This window comes from Scardinius erythrophthalmus (genome assembly GCF_964197995.2).
Source record: "Scardinius erythrophthalmus genome assembly, chromosome: 16".
Classification (NCBI taxonomy): Eukaryota; Metazoa; Chordata; class Actinopteri; order Cypriniformes; family Leuciscidae; genus Scardinius; species Scardinius erythrophthalmus.
In genome coordinates, this window is record NC_138236.1 from 21184702 (window position 1) to 21205466 (window position 20765).

General features: G+C 38.7%; 1 protein-coding gene across 1 annotated transcript; it reads left to right on the plus strand.

Moving 5' to 3' along the window:
* Positions 1-12175: 12175 nt before the first annotated feature.
* cxcr3.2 (chemokine (C-X-C motif) receptor 3, tandem duplicate 2) lies at positions 12176-15620 on the plus strand. Its single transcript, XM_081389409.1, has 4 exons — positions 12176-12260; positions 12854-12918; positions 13736-13869; positions 13953-15620. Exons 3-4 carry the CDS (start codon positions 13828-13830, stop codon positions 15054-15056), a joined length of 1146 nt encoding a protein of 381 aa, XP_081245535.1. The 5' UTR covers positions 12176-12260; positions 12854-12918; positions 13736-13827; the 3' UTR covers positions 15057-15620.
* The last annotated feature ends 5145 nt before the right edge of the window (positions 15621-20765 follow it).

The window sequence follows — 20765 nt, forward strand, 5'->3', positions numbered from 1 at the left end:
ATTGAGGAAGCTGCCATAAATTGAGACAATTATTAAATTAGTATTAATACGATATTGTTCTTTGTGGGCTTAAGTTAGCCAGATCCCTAAAACACAGTTTATACCTACACTGAGAGTTTTCAGTCATAATCAGACATCAGTATCATGCAGTAATTTGCAGTTAGTAGTTACTGTAGCTTACCTATGAACATATCGGTCTGGCATTGATACTAGGTAGGGAATTAGTGCTTGTATGATACTGTGTTATTTTGTAACAGCGCTCCTAGTAAAAGTTAGCCTAGAGCCCTGACTTGAAATGTTTGGATTTCTTTTAGGTAAGCCATCATATCTACATGATAGCTCTCATCCTGATTGGGCCCCCTCATTGAAGCTAGCAGGAGCGACAGGTCAGACAGGAAAGGCTGAGAGAGCAACAGACTTCACATCAAAAAAAAGATGTGTAATGGCCAGGTACAACAGGGTGCAGCAGCGAAGAACACAGGCATCAAGTTCAGGGAGTGTGGCACAGGAGCAAGACAGCCCAGGGATGAACACTACAGAGGCTTACAATGAGGTTATGGATGCTTTTGAGACAGTAAGCACCAGAGACTGCTTACTGACAATATTACTCTGAAATGTAAGCTAGCCACAGAAAAGATAAGCATGGACACACTCAGGGATGATGAGAAAAAAGTCAGATTTTACACAGGTTTACCCAGTTTAATGGTGCGCCATAATTTAATTGAAGGCTCCCTTACTGACAGCATTAAAACATCACTAACCAAGTTTCAAAAACTTGTGCTGGTACTGATGAGATTCCGCCACAACTTCCCAGAACAGGACCTTGCCTACAGATTTGGCATTTCACAGGCTACCATGTCCAAAACCTTTGTTTGTGTCATACATGTTTTGTATGTGAAACTTAAAGGGATAGTTCACTTTGAAATTAATTTTTGATATGTTTTAGCTTACCTCAAGGGCATCCAAGATGTAGGTGTCTTTGTTTCCGCAGTAGTTTCAATTTTGATATTTTTAGGTCAAACTGTTCTTGTCTGTCAGTCATATAATGCAGGTCGATGGTCACTGGCTCAAAACACAAGCACAGAGTCCAAATTAAAACAATTCCCCATCGTCCAAATGAAACAATTCCCCATCATAAGTACACATTGGCCATTATTTATATCGTTGTTATCTCTTGAAAACAGCACACGTCCAAATGATGTGACGGCGCGGGCGGGTATAGATGTATACATAGATGTCGCCTTGGCTACGGTTTCGTTCCAATGAACTGCAGTAGCGAAGGCGACATCTATGTATATATCTATACCCGCCCGCGCCGTCACATCATTTGGACGTGTGCTGTTTTCAAGAGATAACAACGATACAAATACTGTTCGTTTTCTCACACAAACCGCTCGTTTCATGTCTTAGGCCATCAATGTGTACTTATGATGGGGAATTGTTTCATTTGGACGATGGGGAATTGTTTTAATTTGGACTCTGTGCTTGTGTTTTGAGCCAGTGACCATCGACCTGCATTATATGACTGACAGACAAGAACGGTTTGACCTAAAAATATCAAAATTGAAACTACTGTGGAAACAAAGACACCTAGGCCTACATCTTGGATGCCCTTGAAGTAAGCTAAAACATATCAAAAATTTATTTCAAAGTGAACTATCCCTTTAAGAGGTTTATCTTTTGGCCGAGGAGAGATGAGCTTTGGAAGTCTATGCCAATAACCTTTCAACAACATTTTGGGTCAAGAGTGACAGTAATAATTGATTGTTTTGACATTTTTATAGAGAGGCCTTCAAGTTTGAAAGCACGCAGTCTCACTTGGTCTTCATATAAACACCATAACACCTTATAGGCATCATACCTCAGGGATCCATTTCTTTCCTCTCTAAGGCATGGGGAGGGCGTACTACCGATAAACATGTCACAGAAAACTCAGGCTTACTCGAGCTACTTACCCTTGGTGATTTCATCTTGGCAGACAGAGGTTTTAATATGCAAGAGAGTGTAGGGTTAAAATGTGCAAAAGTTGTAACACCCAGTTATACTCAAGGAAAGCTACAGCTGTCTGCTCTTGAAATTGAGGCCACCCGCAAAATCGCACATGTTTGCATACATGTAGAAAGAGTGATAGGATTGGTGCGCAATAAATATGGGATACTGTCAGAGAAGATACCCATCTCCTACCTGGTGACATCAGGATCTGAGATAGCGGTTATCGATAAGATAACTACAGTGTGTTGTTGCCTTACCACATGTGCTCCTTAGTTGTACCTTTTGATTAGATGTGTGTGGTTGTAAAACGGGTTGTTAATACATGTATAGTGTTACCTTAACATCTTAATCACAAAAGTCAGGTTCAGTATGGAAAAAGACAAAGTTATTTTAATAGTCATCTTACATTTTAGGCATTGCATTTAAGCCAGTCATTAGAAATGGTACTGAAATTTCATATTTTTTTGTATAGAATGACAAAATACAATGAACTGTGTAAATACAAATACACATACAAATTATAATAAAAACCTGTTACATCAGAATCCTCATTTCATGTGTCATACTGTACCATCGCACTTCAGCTCTACACACCAAACAGTACCATTTGCTCCCCTTATTGGGCATACGTTTCATGTTCATACATGAGAGTGGAACCATATATGAAGGCAGTCCTCACTGTGACAACGCACCACACGGTCATGAACTTTGTATGGTTGCTTGCACACGCAGATGATGTCTGATGGGATTGTTTTTTCTCTGCTTCCAGAGGAATCCACTTCAGTCACATCAGCTGTGTCAGTTGGCATTGCTAATGGACATGGCCTTGAGAAAAGTTTGCCCACAAGCTCTGGGAGAAGGGCTTTGGAAAAAAGATCCCTAGATTTTGACTTGATTACTTCTCAGAGTCCAATATCTGGTTCTATCCTCTCTATGTGTACATCATTTTCTGACCATACAACAAAATCAGCAAACTCCTTATTGCATACAAGCATCTGTGTCTGGACCTGAAAATAATAAGCATGTGAATGTTTGAGCTGTAATTTGCCATTAGATTCCTCCAAACAGAATCTGCCATCAACACATTCTTTGAGGCTTATGCTATCATGTGCACAAAACGGACATTTAACCTCCTCTACACCATCACCACAGCAGTCGCAATGTACTATTCCATCTGGTGTAGCACCTATGTGAGGCAGTTCTGGATTTATTACAAAACCACTGGTCTCACATCTGAAATTGGTGTGTGAATGCATTTGCTGACGATAACAAGTTAGTGCCTGTTGTTCATGATCACACCCCCAAGTGGTTGCTTTACTTGTAAACCCTGTGCTTAGAGGGTAACAAATCATTTTGATGAGGCTTTGTGATGGATTCCCAGGTGGTGTGGAACAAGCATCTTTCATGCGTGAGGCTGTAATTCTGCCAGCCCTAAATCTATACCAGGCTTTACTTTTAGACTGTTCTCTTGTCTGCTGTTCTATTGTGTCAGCGTGCCTTTGAGAAATGTCAACTGCAATGGTACTACAGTGTAAGAGTAACTGTTCGCTTGTCATAGAAATGCACTGTTCATCGAATAGCTCACTCAGGGGCCGGCCAGAATCGGTGTTCGCCACTGGAGCATAGAACTCTGCATAGTCTTTCATGACAGACAGCAAGACTGGTTTATCACCTGTAGCATGCAGCTCTCCCAGAAAAGTAGCGATCTCAGCATCTGTTGGCTCTGACACATCAGGTAGCTTTTGTTTGTCCTTGTATTGTATAGGTTTCCCTTCTGAAAATGTTGTGCCCTTTTGAGTGAAAGTCAATGTTCTCGACTTCAAGGTACTTTTCCTTTGGTTGTCCACTTGGAAGTAACCAATATGCAGGTTTTTCTGTCACAGTTTGGGACTCACGGAGCAAAACAGCTGCCTTGATGGCGAAAAGAACCGCTCCAACATGTCTCGCCTAATCCCGCCATGCAGGTGCAGTGTGCAGCCAAGATAATGCCATCCTTCTGGGCAGTAACCCATGGGCGCAGAGATGGGGCACTTAACTTCTGACTGTGTTTAACCTATGAAAACACAAAAACACAGAATTGCATTCAAGATTTCAAACAAGATACATGCATGACATTAATTCTGTAATTGTGTGTTTGGCAGCTTCTACTCTTATCTTATGGCAAATTGCAGTTCAAACATTCACATGCCTAGGTTATTATTTTCACAAAACACAGTTTCAAAAGGTTTTCAGATATTGGAGTATAGTATCTGAAGCAAAAACAGAAAGAAAGTATAATGATAACAAACGCAATAGCTTCAGATGTTATTCTGCTGCCTGTTGCACCAGCTGTGTGTAGGTTCAAAGATAGCTTAATTACAACGTAAATTATTACTAAGTTGTGATTTATGCTTCAATAAAATAAAATGTTGCATCACTGAGATAAGTTACAACATTACTCTAAGTAACAACTAGGGTCTGGGTAAATCATAAAATGTGACAGAATTATACTCACTAATCCTAAAAAACGACTCACTAGTCGGTTTCCTGCATCTTTTTTATTCACTGCATGTTGTGGTAATTTTTTTATTCACTGAAATGCAGAAGGCAATTTTTTTTTAATGTGCATGTCTCAGGCTGTTCCACCAAAGGAAAATAAATGTCTTAAGCCTAGCATTTTTTAAATAAGTTGTATTAATAAAGTAAAGGCATAGAACCAGTTTATTTGTAGTGCATTGACAATAGTTTTATATAATTAGTTTATTAATTAAATTAATAAAAAGACAAAAAGACCTTGAGATATGTTTGTAGTGCCAATCGGGAATGAACAATTCACAAAGGCTATATGATTTGCTGAGCTGCCGCTGCCCCGCCCCGCCCCCTGCTCTCACGAGTCATTAGTGAGTGATGGGAAGTTCGGAGCATTTTACTGACTCTCTTGTTCGATCTCATTCATGAAAATGAACGAATCTTTATTTGAGTCATTTCGTTAATTTAAGTGGCTTTAAATGTTATACTTCTAACAGCCAAATTCCTCGATCACATCCACCTACGCATATATAGGCCTATAGTGTATATTTGCTTCCTCTTGGCCTGCTAAAGTGTTCCTGCGGGAGTGTTCTCTGGCTAGAGCGCAGAACAGCGGAGTTTGTATGGACAGAAGTGCATGCCTGAGCTTGTGTTTTGGGTTAAGCTGCGTTGCTTTGATATTGTGGAAAATAGAATAATAGAAGCAAAACGATATTATCAATCTAAATTAATCTTGTTTTTAATTTAACTTAATTTCGTTTTTCTTTATTTAAATTTCGTTTTTTCTTTATTTAAATTTCGTTTTTCTTTATTTAAATTTCGTTTTTTCTTTATTTAAATTTCGTTTTTCTTTATTTAAATTTAGTTTTTTTCTTTATTTGAATTTTGTTTTTCTTTATTTAAATTTTGTTTTTCTTAATTTAAATCTACCCAGTGCCGGCCCGAGCCTTTTGGGGGCCCTAAGCAGAATTTGATTTGGGGGCCCCCTCCCACCACGCGGAGTCACCTGTGCTTGACGATTATTGACACAATGTCACTCTATAATGTTACATTATAAATTAATACAATGAGGTTATGTATTAATACAAAATAAATAGCCTACTTAATAAAAAATAGATACTTAAATAAAAATGTTTTAATTTTTTCTTTACTCTTTTACTAACTCTTTGAAACTTCTGAAAACAAACTGTCAAAAAACATATAAAAAAAAAATATTTGCAAAATATCCTCCAACGTTTTGCAACCCTTTGCAGTTTGAATGATGTCTTATATGAACATGACGGAGTCCTATGTGTTTATGTTTCCACTGTTCATTCGCGCCCGCGCCTCGCACACACACAACATATTCCAGCACTGCAATCTTGACATCGCAGCCTGTTCGTTATAGCCGTAATAAAAAATACTAATAAAATAGTCAAACTAACATATAAAAATTACACTGCTCTTTTTAAATAGTCAGTAGTAGCCTACAATTCGTACCATTCAGCGCTGCGTAGCCTAAGCACCGCTCCACTGTGATGTTTCCAAGCACATTTTTGCGCATGTGAAGGGAATGATTTTTTCCCTCGATATTGGATTTCAAGCACATTTTTGCGCTTGTGAAGAGGATGATTTTTTCCCTCGATATTGGAACGTGGGTGAAGTACAAAGAAGCCTATAATAAAGCATAGTTTAACATTCAAATCCATCGCGAATGTTGAAACATTTTGATTCTAATGAGAGAGATCCGCTTTCACGTTCGCTTTAAATTATTTCGTTTTGGCTTGTTTATAGTTATTTTTTTATTCTTGTTCTGTTCTGAATATCATTAAATTTAAAGGATAAATCATCGATCAAATCAAATTTGTGTGAAATGGCTTAACTATACCGTGACTTTGCGCACAAATTTTCTATGCACGCGAGGTTATGCGCATATGACTCAAACACTGGCAAACACAGCAGCAGTTGTAGGCAGGTATATTGATCATGAAATCAGAATTTTCTTGTCTTGAATTATTAATCCATTCATTAATTTATGTCACTTGTTTAATTTAATTAATATGTAAAAAAAAAAAAAAAAAAAAACTCGCTTGGGGGCCCCCTGGTGGCGAGGGGGCCCCAAGCAGCCGCTTAGTTCGCTTATGCCTCGGGCCGGCCCTGAATCTACCCTTTACTGTGTCAGTAATTTGTTAGTCAGAAAAATATTAGACTAGGCCTACCTTAAAAGTATTGCTTAAGTTAACAGACATGTGTGTGTGCGTTTAATATCAGTGTCCGTTCTAGGAGCATTTATGCCCTGCCCGCATGAGGTGCATCGCTTCCCGCTCGCGCTGTTCTGTAGTTTACTAAAAGTGTATTCATTCTGAATGTGTCGCGTCTCGCGTGTCTATATTGCACCAAATGCGACACTGCACTCCCTTGTGAAGTCAATTGGATGCACAGAGAGAATACTGCCTTTATTAGAGAGACGAATATGTTCAGCACCCTCTCTCCGAAGCTTCGAATATTCGATGTTCATTACAACCGAAGCTTCAAAGCTCAAAAAATGGTATTTGGACCAGCCCTAGGGGCCGCACAATTGTTTTTCGCCTAGAGCGGCAGATGTGCACTCGCCGGCCTACTACTACTAGTACATATTGACATTTGTATACTTACTTCATAATGTATACTTAAAAATATACTTGAAGTATACTTCATAAAATGAACTTGAAGTATACTTCTTTTTCGTAAGGGGGGTCAGGTCAGCTTCAGTCTCAGGTTGGCTCAGCATCCACCCTGCTTCTATACTTTGTTTTTATGACAACTAGTGAAGAGAAGCATCAGATACGTGGTCACAAAAAGGAAGGAGAAAGCGCATGGCCTTGTCAGAAAGCACAGAGTATTCACTGTGCTGCTTTATCCAACAATGTCTGCTTTTTTAAATGTTTCGTCACAAGACAACTCTATTAAACTCTCCTGCTCACCAACAGTTAATTCCTCTGACTCCATTTGAGAGGTGTCGATGCTTCTAGCTTCAGCTTCAGGCATCACTGGGAAATAATCACGGAACAGTTGTCTGTGTGACACAAGGTGTGCAGTGATGTTCTCCCTGATTCCATCATCGAGCGTCAGGTCATTGTCAGACAGAAAAATCTCCAAAGCAGGGAAAGCTGAAACATCACCTGTCTTGACTTTGATTTCAAATAACTCCAACTTTTTCAGCAGTGCATTGATTATGTGTCCTGCACGTCAAAGACATTGATGGAGAGTCCCTGTAGTCCCAAATTCAGTTTGTTTAAACGTGAAAAAAGTATGCCAGCTGACTGAGCCACACATTATCCTCGAAAATGTGTGACAAGGGGAAATTTGTGTCCTGTAAGAACACCTGGACCTCTTTGTGCAATTCGAAAAGCCTCGAAAGTACCTTTCCTCTTGAATGCAACCTTACTTAAGTATGAAGCAAGAGTTGGACTCAAACTCACAGTGCTTTCAGATGGAGCAGCGTTTAAAGAGCCATACATCAATGACAAGCTGCGCATAAAAAAATTATTGCAGCCTTTGCGATTTCAAAATTGCAATAAGCCAGCTCGATTTAAGTGTGATTTCATGTAAAATGCCATTAATCATGCAGACTTTGACTGCTTCAGTTCATCACGTTTTCATAAAAATAAAAATAAATCCACTGGTTTGTCCTTAAGCACCATGTGTTTAGTCGCAAGATGCCGTTTGAGATGCAATGGTTTAACTTTGCAACATACCACACATTGGGCTATTTCTCTTTCCCGCTCCAAATAAATCCAAATTTGATGTAGTTTGAGTCATAATTTCTCACTGTTTTGTACCATTTGCTGCTGCTAGCAGATGCTCTGGGGACTTCACCGGCACAATCAAAGTAGCCACTGCTAGCACCTGTGCTCGGTTCACTCTCGTCCTCTTTAGTTCTTGTGCTTAAACATTCTCTTGCCTGATTGAAGCCAGGATAACAGTTTCGTTGAAATTTTTATCATTTTGCCACCTCCACCTCTTATCACAGCCTGTAGCAGCTACAGTAGCTAACAGTCGATGTCAGTTATGGCTACGGCTACCAGAAGCACCTGCAAACTTTTTAAAAGTGTTTTAACATTAATTTATATTTAATTCAGTGATTCCTCTGCGTACCACAAGAGGGAGCCTGAGTACCTATTGGTACGTATACCACACTTTGAGAATCAGTGAAGATAAGTCTGTGGGAAAGCACGACCTGGTCATCAGGTTCCTGAAAGGCGCGAGGAGGTTGAATCCTCCTTGACCTCGCCTCATCCCCTCTTGGGACCTCTCTCTGGTCTTAACGGCCCTACAGAGAGCTCCCTTTGAGCCTTTGCAGTCAGTTGAGATTAAGATCCTGACTGCGCTCACTTCCATCAAGAGGGTCGGGGACCTGCAGGCGTTTTTGGTCAACGGAACATGCCGGGAATTCAGGAATTCAGGATACGTTGCCAAAGTTGCCATCACTCCTATTAGGGACCAAGTGGTGAACTTTCAAGCACTGCCACTGGAGGAGACAGAACCAGCCGTTGCGTTGCTGTGTTCACTGTCCAGTTCACGCTTTGCGCTTGTACGTGGACTGCACGCACATCTTTAGGACCTCAGAACAGTTCTTTGATTTCTATGGAAGACAGCAGAAGGAAAATGCTCTCTAAGCAGGTCTTGGCGTACCAGTCCCAAGGCCAGCAGTGCCCCCTTGGGGTGAGAGCTCACTCCACTCGGAGTGTTGCCCCCTCCTGGGCATTGGCACATGACACCTCGCTGGCAGACATTTGTAGAGATGCGGGTTGGGCGACACCTAAGACATTTTCAAGATTTTACAATCTCCTACAATTTCTTCCTGTGTGTTGGCTACAAACAGGTAATATGCAGGGAGGCTGGTTTGGTGTCTCGCTTGCAGCGCCATTCTCATCTCAGGACGGGATATGAGCGCCAATCCGCTCCCCAGGCGAGTTCCCCAGCTGGCAAACCCTGGTTGGAGTTCCTCCAGCACCCTTCACCAGTTTCGCCTGTGATCCCAAAAGTGTATTCTTCCATGATACGGCTTCCCTATTGGTGAGCCCGTGTCTTTCCCTCGGCAGAGCCCACTCTGACGCCTTTGCTTGGTATTGACTCCACCATGACAAGGCAGGATCTACCACTGAGACCTTCCATATGTGGCATTGCGCAGTGGTCAGTCCATATGTGTAACTCCACATGTTACCTCCCTGTGGGCAGGGTGTGGCCCCCGTAGTATCCCTTTCCATTTGGAATAGCTATGCTTTCCAAGTGTTATCCAATAGTTTCACTGTATGGGAAAGTAGAAGCAGAGATCGAGTGATCGATATTCTTTCCGCCCCAACAGGTGCGGGGGGATTAGGCAGCTTACACGGGGTGCTAAAAGGCACAGCGGTTGTGGCGTTTTTCTTAGGGATCCCAATACATCAGTCATTGATATACCGTTGTACGTGAATGACTATTAGGAAATGTTTAGGTTACTAATGTAACGGCCCGTCACCACTATCCCTGTGTCCACCGCTGAGCAACCGGGCACTGGCTCAGCTCCTCAGCGAAAACTTAATGAGTAAGTCCCACACGCTTGCTTATATACCCACAGCACAGAGAGTGGTTTGCGATGCAAATCTCACTCGCCAGTCGCCAGTGTCCATTGGTTTGTTCTGTTTCCACTTGAAGGTGATTGGGCTCTCAGACGATATCCCAATACGTTAGTCACTGACGTAACGTCTCTGTTCCTTCCTTTAGGGACATTGCATTACATTAGTATAGATGTTTGAATGAAAGCTGTCAGTACATTTTTCCCCACTTTACAAGTTTATTTTGCTCATTCATTTTCACAATAAGTAAATACTAGTTAAAACATTTGGAATCCTCTCGAAACACTTATTTTCACCATTTTATTTACAGTACACCTGCTTCTGCGTGTTTTAATCATTGAGACTAACACATTACCGAGAGGATCAGAAACAGGCTTGAACACACAAGCATCCTGTGGTTCTCGCACATCATGTTCATCAGCCTGGTTTAGAAAAGCACCTAGAGGTGAGCGTGGCTGATCATATGATGCATGCGGGCGGACCATCCTCAGTCGGGCGGTAAAACACTTGAAACCAGATAGTGTGATCATATACTGTTCCAAAGGATGCCAGGAAGGGGAAAAATACAGATGCTGCATTAACTGGGTTAAATATTTTTAACACGTTAAACTGAAAATATTAGGATGATTAGCCTAATTAATGACAGCCCTTAAAATATATAAAAAAAACACTGCTCTAGTTTTAGCTGCACATTGATAGATGTTGTGAACTCAATCTTAACCACAATTTTGAAAACTCAAATTGAATATGAAATAGAAATGTATCTTTTTTTTTTTCTTTTTTTTTACCATGCAGCCATTGCTCGGTTCATCATTTTGGAAGTGGAATATTTAATTCTGTTGTAAGCAGATGCTGTATTTTATTTTATTTTTTAAGAGATCATAGCCTATACAGTAGGCCTGTGTTATAGTGAAATCTGGCTGCTATGTGCTTTACTCTTTTGCATTTTTATTAGGCCTATGTGGCCATATAGGATGTGGTTAACATTCTGAGAAGGCGTCAACACACATCAGAGTAATTCTGTGAAAATTAGGTTTTGCACCAACTATAGTAAACATGTGAACAACTACAGCACAGGCTTATCTAAATGATTTAAGAGATTAATTTCATAAAGTCACAATACATTATTGGGTCTGTGTTACAATGTACTCTTGCTCCTGAGAATTAAGCCTAGAGAGTGGAATACACTTATAACGGAAAAACAATTATACTGTTACAGTACCCTCAATACACAACAACATGCAACACTGTGAGCATGATTTCAGAGTGTGAAAACATTGTCTATACCTGGGCCTGCTGAAAAATGCTTAAAGGCTGTAATGTTGCAAAGGACCTCAAATTTCAAACCCGGGTTGCTTGCAGTGCAGCTTTACTATAGGCCGGAGCATCACCACAAAACTATGCTTTGATGTAAATAAAAACATTTTCCTTTTAAAACCTTTAATTATTGTTGTTGCTTTAAATGCTGTCGAGATAAAACTGACCTGTATTCAGAAATATTACAGCGCAAATATAAATTAACCACTGCACCAAATTACACCCAAAACCTATTATCATAGAACAGAAGATTGGAAACATGGGTAAAATCTGAATGTTTATTGAATGACACATGAATGTAACAGGTGAGTCTCTAGATTGCAGATCGTGATGATGATACTGGCATATTGTTTCCTGATGTATCAAGTCTGATCTTTTGCAGGTAGTGAAGAGAATTGGCTGGAGGACTGAAGACTGGAAGACAATGACACACAGAAGACTGAAAAAGGGATGGGACGGTACACAGGTAAGTTATCCACTGGTAGGTGGACGGGATGACGGGACCAGACCCTGATGAGTGTGTGTATGGATCCTACGCACAGTTTTATGGATGAGACCCCAGGGGCCTCATGTACAAAGACTTGCGTTGAAATCATACTAAAACATTGCGTACGGACAAAGCTGTTTTTTTTACGAATCTCTGCGTACGAAGGATCCCATGCATATTCTCTTTGTACATCCCAATTAACGTAAAATTGAGCGCACATGCACGAGCACAACGCCCCACCCAGTCTCCTCCCTTAATTAAGTCAATTTAAATATGGTAATGAGTCCACTTTGGCAAAAGAAAGCAGTAAGAAAATGGCTAAAGCAGGCGGCCAGAAACCAAACTTTACAGAAAGTGAATTGGAGGTGCTACTATCGAAGGTAGAAACGAGAAAAAAAAATTTATTTGGAACTTTGTCCTCTAATAACAAAAGGAAAAAATATGAGCGGGAGAGTTTGGCTGATGCCCTCAGTGCGGTATTATGCGGTACCGACCGTGAGCGTGAAAGCTGGCGTACGCAAAGTTTTTGTGTGTATGCAAGATTGATACATGAGGCCCCTGGTGACTGAGGATTGTGACACCTGTAGCTGGTTGTTGAAAAAATCCTCACAAATATAGTGCTCTACATGCAAGTTTGTTTGTTTGGTCAAAAATCATCTGTAAATAGTCTAAAATAGTCTAAACAACAAATCACCATGTATCACTAATTTATTTAGAACAGACAGAGAGCATCAGCTTACTGTTTATTAGCAGGAAAGACTAAAAAGAATATCATTACAGGGGAAAACAATTACAAAACTGAGTAGTAAAAGAGAAAATATTTTAATCAAAAATTGCTTTTACAGGCACTTTTAATATATATTTATGATGTTTAAAAAGTAGGTTATTATGTTTTTGTGGAGACAGCAAAAAGGGAAGAGAGAAAAAAAAGTCAGGAAGCACTAAGATAAACGTGTTTCCTGAACATTTTCAGAAGTAATCCGACCACCATCTGATCTGGGCCAGACAACCCCCGAATAGACAGCACAGAGAGGAGAGGTATGAGATTTCTACTTCTACTGTTACTCTGATACAAATCAGTCTTTAAAAAATAGATTAGTGTTTTTTTTATATGTATATTTGAAAATGTTTAATATGTATTTTATATGTTGTTAAATATTTTTAAATGAAATATATATATACACACACAAAAGTTTCACTGCAGTATGATAATCTTTTGGTGTTTTGATATGAATTGCAACAAATATGAATATTTTCTCTATTTTCCATTCAGGCTTGATTCAAGTAATCAATTCCTTGTCTTTTTAATGACTCTAGCAAAACACTACTCTTTAAATGACTTTTTTTTTTCTTTAAACTCCACCTCTACCAGAAATACAATATAAAATATAATCTTGATGGAACATAACGGTAAAAATATTATTTTTCATAATTTTTATATTATGTTTCATTGCATATGGCAACTTATGCAATGTAAATTTTCAGCACTTTCAGTTCCTTCTAGTTGTATTCTACTATTCCCATTTTTGCACCATACAATTACCCAACAATTTTCATAACCTTTTTTTTTTTAACATTCAGCTTTACTAACCCGTCACAACTTTCCTTTTTTTTTTCTTTGTTTTTTTTACAGAATTGCAAAGATTTTTCGAGAAACTTTTGGATTAGGCTATGTCTGACCTCAGCAAATTGGGGATTTCAATGTTTATTTTTAATCGAATTTAGTTTTATTTCTCTGTTGATGCAGCCTTCAGTTCCTTTGCAGTGGTTATACAAAAGTGTAGGATTCAGTTTCTGTGGTCTGACTTCTCGCTCTTTATCCCTCTTTTTTTCTCTACTGACATTTTCCCAAAAGACAGGAGAGACATATAGACAAGATAGCGTGAGAGACGAGTGAATCTCGTGCCCACTGTTTTACTTGTATGTCTCACTTCTCTGAAGAACATCATGAAGAACTTCACAGCATCCACAGACGACTATCCACCCGAGGTGAGTTATAGTTGGTATCAAAAAACTAGCAAGTAATTAAGAAAATAACAAAATATTGAAAAGTCCTTTGCTCTGTTATACAGTACACAGATTATGACTACGGTAACAGTTCTGACGGAGACGGTGTCCATGGTGGTGCAGAACCCTGCAGTCTGAAGGAAACATGGGAGTTTCTTGGTCGCTTTGCCCCTATAGCTTACATCCTAGTCTTTATCCTGGCGCTAGTTGGTAACGTTCTAGTGCTGTGTGTGATCCGCCGCTATCGGCAGTCTCGACACAGTCCCTGCTCCTTCTCACTGACAGACACCTTCCTGCTCCATTTGGCCATCTCTGACCTCCTCCTGGCTGTCACGCTGCCATTTTTCGCTATCGAGTGGATCAGCGGGTGGGTGTTTGGCGTGTTCATGTGTAAATTAGCTGGAACGGTGTTCTCGCTGAATGTCTATTGTGGCGTGCTATTCCTGGCCTGCATCAGCTTTGACCGATACTTGGCTATCGTACATGCCATCAATATCAGCTGGAGACGCAAGACCTGCCATGCTCAGCTGGCCTGCGCTATCATCTGGGCCGTCTGCTTTGGATTGGCCATGGTGGACATGCTCTACCGTGATGTGGTGGAAATATACGGAATGAATAGGTGGATGTGCCAGATAGTGTATACACAAGAGAACTTCGAGCAATGGCAGATCGGCATGCAGCTGGTTAGCTTGATCCTTGGATTCATACTCCCCCTACTGGTCATGCTGTATTGCTACCTTCACATTTTCAAAGCACTGTGCCACGCCACGCGCAGGCAGAAACGGCGCTCTCTGAGGCTCATCGTCTCATTGGTTATTGTGTTTGTGGTCAGTTGGGCACCTTATAATGCCCTGCGGCTTACCGACAGCCTGCAGACGCTCAGGGTCATTGCCAAAACCTGTGGGTTGATAAAAGTGCTGGATGTAGGCGTTCTGGTGACTGAAAGCCTGGGGCTGGCACATTGCGCTTTAAATCCACTACTCTACGGCCTTGTGGGGGTAAAGTTCCGTCGTGAGCTCGCCCATATGTGCAAGGCTGCTTTAGGACCCCAGGGCTGCCTCGGATTAGCAGGATGGGCAAGCGGTCGGGGGTCAACCATCCGCAGGCCTACTGGATCATTCAGCTCAGTTGACAGTGAGAATACCTCGTACTTCTCTGTCATGGCCTGAAAAGAGAGCAAATGACATGAACAAGAGAAGTGATGGTTGTTTTTATTTGGAATTGGAAAGGAACCACGATTTCAGTTTGTATAGTCTGAACCTTTTCATGTTCTCATTTTCAAAAACATGGCATTATCTAATACATCAGCACATTTATTTTAACATCCATTTGATAGAGGAGACTTTGTCATCAATTTAAAAAAAATTTTTTTTGTAAAATGCTGTTTTGGTACATCAGCAATTCTGCTTTTCGTGGTGGTTGTAACAACGAGAGTGAATCATCTCAAGTTGTCTGGGTTTAGGGTTACAAAAAAGGAACTGAAAACATGGTTTCAGACTCTACATCCTCTTTCTTTATTTTTCATTTTTTATACATACTATTAACAAATAATACTGTATCATCAAATTGAGCTTTGTTTATCTTTTTATTAATCTTTTTTTTTTTTTAAGTAGATCAACATGACAGGATGTCTTCTCCTTATGTAATTTTCGTAAAACTTTTTTATTGGTATTTTTGTACTGTGCTGCCTCCTCTGATAAAGTGTAGGTTTCATTAAAATTGTAATAAAGATTTGTGTGACTCACTTCTTTTATTATTCTTGTTTAGCTGTAGATTGGATTGGGAGGATGTTATACTCTGAAGGTGTGTTTTATTCTGAGAATGACTGCAGCCACAAAGGAAACAGAGCTAGGTGTGATTTTTGTTTTGTTTCAATGCAAGTAAAATTACCTCTTTTAGAGAGCATTGTATGTGTACGTATTTATATTTACTACTAGTACAATTTTAATTTTAATGCAATTTTAATAAATGTTAAATTTTTACATGAAAACATTATATATGAGTATACCTAAGAGCATAAGGATTAGTTAGCTAAAAGGAAGTCTGGAGATTCTTAAGCACCACGGCTGAGAGTATCTGCTGAGCTAGCTCTAAAGTTTCCTTCTGTGGCTGTTAGTTAATGTCAGTGGCTCATCGTCATCACAGTAACATTAACGTAAGCCTGTTTGACTATTAAATAAAATGGGCCCTAATGAGTCATCACACCCGAATTTCCTGATTCAATAGGGAAAATGGCGGACAGAAAACTGCAGTCTTTATGCTCTTTTTTATTTTTATTGTTTTGCTGAGTAAGTGTTACTAAGTATTGCTGAGTTTTGCCATTAAATTAATAAAGACAGTAGTTTGCTCTTCCTTAACTTCTACTGTATGAAAATGAGATGAAATGACCCAAAACCTTTCTGTATTTTTTTAAATGCTACCTTGTCAGCTGTTTCTGTAAATATCCATTTATGTAGGCATGTATATGTAACCATTTTTGCATATTGTATTGTATAATTTGCAGGTGAATACAAACCTCCTCTGTTGTTAAACAATAGAGAGGAAAAACGTTTATGAAAAACATCTGTTGTTATACAATAGAGAGGAAATACGTTTATGAATATTGTTTTTTATTGTCCTCAATTCATATTTTTTAATCTTTTGCTGACAAACTTTTATATAGCTTATATAGCCTCCAATGCTCCAAAAAAAATAGATGGTCCACCCAATATTGCGAAGCAAATCAATTTGAGTGTGTAGCATGCACAAAATATACTTTTTACACGTATGCTTTGAGTTTGTGCCAGTTTGCTGCCATCTGGTGAAAAAAGAAAAATAACATGACTTCAAAATCAAGGTCAAAATCATGTTATGACAATAATGGGCAGTAGATAGCTGAGGCGTTTATGCAGCTTCTATAGTATATGTTTTAGACTTTAAAGATATGTTTATATAATAGTCTGCATAATGATATGACTGAAACCATGATCTTAGGCTCCTCTGTGATTCACACTGTGTGTCTCATTTCAGCTGAACTTGCCAAGAGCTTGCACCTGCATAATGACAAGTTGCTAAATGTTTCTTTTTAAAAAAATATTAAAAAGAAACCAAAACGGATTAGGAATTAATTAAACCGGACAAATGAGGATGGGTTTTGTAAACAAGTGTTAAGACTGTGAAGAGAAGTCTTAAACGAGAGGTTGCGAAGGTCTTGAGACAGCTCTTTGCTTTTACCCATCATGAGATGTGTCTTGTGTGACACCTTGGCAATGAGACCTTTTTGTAGGCCATCATTTGGGACTGAACCAGAAGTTATTAATTTCCACTGACGGGGCTGGATTGCTTTTTAATTACTGTAAGTTTTCAGCAGTTGTCTTTTTGCGCCTCCCTTTCTTCATGTGTTCAATACTTTTTCCCTGTGTCATTTCACATTATTACACATAACTTAATTTCTGAACTTATTTTTGTTTGTTTCTTTGTATGTATGGCATACTTGGGTTGTTACCAACATCTGGTGAAAATTTCATGTCAATAGCACCTTTGGAAATATATTTACTGAGAAAAATGATGACGTGTTCAATACTTATTTCCCCCGCTGTATATATATATATATATATATATATCAAAATGATCAAAATGATTAACACGTGCAAGCACAATTATCCATGAACTTGGTAAATGTTGCAGGTATGTTTTATAATCCACAACCAAATGCCTTTCAACTTGCGTGCAAAATTCAAAATTGAATGAATGTGTAGCAATTTGTACAAATAGAGACATTTTTGTGAATACAAATGTTTTCTTTTGTAGCCTATTAGTGTATCATAATTTGCGCATGCAACAATATGTGCATGTGTGGATCAGGTGACACGCGTTCATTCATTGACCTCTTTTCTGAGTTTATCTCATTTTCATCTGGATTTTGATACTTTCTTTTTGTGGTTTTTAAGCATTTCACAACCCACACACAAACAACTAAATTCTAAATGTGTGCACTGTGCACAACTACCCATCTATTTGACAAATCCACAAATGTGCGTCACATTTAAATAGCCTACAATCCAACTTGTGTATGCAAAATCCAGAATCACATGAATGGGGATACTTAATTTGATTAATCGATTCAACAGTGCTATTGATCTGCATTACCAAACGTGGATGTTTTACACCAGAAACAAACACTGATGTACTATTTTATTTAATACTGTGAAGCTGCTTTGATACAATCTGTATTGTGAAAAGCGCTATATAAATAAAGTTGACTTGACTTGACTTGAATGTGCAGCATTTTGTACAAATAGAGACATAGTTGGTAATACAAAACCTCCATTTTTTTATTAATGTAGGCTAGGTCAGAATGTGTGCATGCAACAAGTAAGATGTGCATTTGTGGATCAGTGGCCCCCTGGGGCCAGTTGCATAAACATAGCCATTATGTTAAGACTGTGTCTTAAGAACTAGTATGATCAACTAGAAGTTAGTTAGGGGTAATCAGTCTTACTGTTCGGTGTCAAACTAGACCAATCTACATTTTTATGTTATGACTTTAAAAAGTTATTAACAGTTTTAAAGAATAAAATTGGATGACTAACTTGTAAGACTAGTCTTAACAGTTTATGCAACTGGCCACATGTGATTTGATTCATTTGGATTTTGAGACTTTCATTTCGCCGGTTTAGCTTTGCACGATCCACACACAGCTGTTTGAGAAAACCTGCTACCACCAGATGGCAGTATACTGCCATCTGGTGGTAGCAGGTTTTCTCAACAGCACCGTAATCGAGCATTCGTCCCCGTATAAGACGTCTAATGTGAGTGATACTCTTGATACTCTTGACTTCTGCCACAACACTACCTGCTGTGAAAGAATTCTCGTTTTTATGCTTTTATACTTATACTATTATTATTTAGTTTAGTATTTCTTTTTAAAATAATTTTGAAGTGCCATTTTGCAGTAAACTGTTCAGATTGCATATCTAAAAAAGTCATTTTATTTTATTATTTATTACATAAATAAAAATGAAATTGGTCAAAAATGACCGAACAGAGAAGGCCTAAAATAAAACTGGAAACGCCCCTAAGCTATTTTCTTCACTGTAGTGTAGACATATGCTGTAAGTCACTTTATAATAACTCATTAAATCATTGATTGCATAACAAACCATTAAAACATGTAAATATGCTAAAAATATTGCCATGCCTGTATTTTAAAGAAACCGGAAATAATTTTAACACGAGACACTTGTTGACTGTTATGACTTCTATATATAAATATAACACTTATGAAACAATTCTTTACAGTTACCAGGCTTGTAAAACAGGCTTGGATTCAATTAGTCTTCAACATGCTCCAGAAATGTAGGCCTATGTGTGCCATGTATGCATAAATGTAAACACTTACATCAATGGCTCTAAAAGCAACTCTGATCCACTTTCCTGAAGAGTTTAGCTTCAACCCCCGATTACACTCAGACACAGCTTTCTAATCCTGAAGATATTGATTAGATCAAGTGTGTTTGATTAGATTGGAGTTAAATTCTGTAGGACAGCAGTGGACCTTGAGGGCCATATGTCTTTCTGTATGCTCCTTCTAAGTACATCAACAAGAGGTTTGGAGAATAGATGGATGCTTCACGGTTTGAGTGATAATGTACAAGTGGAAAAGAAATGGCAACAAAATGTATTTTGTTTTTGATAGGCAAAAAAATAAAAAATTGCTTGTCAGAGGTCAGCTCTCCAGCCACCACCACACGTGGAGAATATTTAATACAATTCAGCTGAATTTTAGATCATAAAAACACTAGAGGGAGCACTATCTGTAATACACTTCAAAACACATCAGCAGTTAGAGTGTATTAGTGTAACTTTTGTCTTTGCAAACAGTGGGGCAATATGTATGTTTAAAAGACAAAAACTGTTCTTTATGATGTTATTTATTATCTTTGTCATCTTGCTGCAGCATTGATAAACATCTGGACCAAAATTGCCACCCATCGCTTGGGTCAAGTCAAGACAAGATTGATTGTACTAAATCACCAGGTGCATTTGATGAACATTTTTAAATGATACTTTTTCATTTTTGTCCTATAAGATGCTCATGTCACTGTTTATTTACTGATATCTTATTTGATGGATCAGTTGGGTAAAGCTTGATGGCACTGAATATTGAACTGATCATCATCAGAGTTGGTAGTAGTGAACAGGATGCTCTGAAAACATAAATGAGAACATGTATGACATGTATGTAACTTTTTATTATTGAGGTTTTTACTGTACTGTACTGTACTGTAAGTTTAAATGTTCCAAGAAAGAAATTCAAACTGGTTTATAACAATATTAGGGTAATTAGAACATTAAAGAAAAGAAAAAAAGTAAAAAAAAGTAAACAGGACTCCAATTAAACTATGATTTGTATAAGTGGATTGGTTGTTTATTCAAATAGTTTTGTTGTGATATATGACAGACATTTTCATTGTGCATTACATATGAAGTTTAAATAAGTTTCAGATGTAAGAAATAAACGTCATACCTGGTCCAAATAAGAGACGGCAAGTTTTGTAAAAAAATTTTTTAGAGCAGATAGGGATCACACACACTCATATAAATCATATTTTAAAAACATATTTTTATTTGCAATGATTATATTAACAGCAATAATAAGAAATTCATGCATGTACCAACAGCTACCTAACGAACAGCGTTGTCATCCTGTCTGCTCTTTATGTCTGCCCTGGCATGGTCAGAGAGGTGGTACTTTTCTTGTTTGTGCGACCACACACACATCCCTCCAGTCTTCCAGCCCGTAGCCCACTCATGCCCCAGAGCTCAGTCACAAGCCCTCTCCGGGGGACAGGTTCAAGATCCCTCGTCAAGGTTCCTGGTTCCCTGAGCTACTGGCA

Excerpts from the sequence above, each read along its gene's own strand:
- cxcr3.2 (XM_081389409.1), top strand. The coding sequence starts at position 13,828 with ATGAAGAACTTCACAGCATCCACAGACGACTATCCACCCGAG. Across the intron at positions 13,870-13,952 it reads CAGACGACTATCCACCCGAG|TACACAGATTATGACTACGG; the intron begins GTGAGTTATAGT and ends TCTGTTATACAG.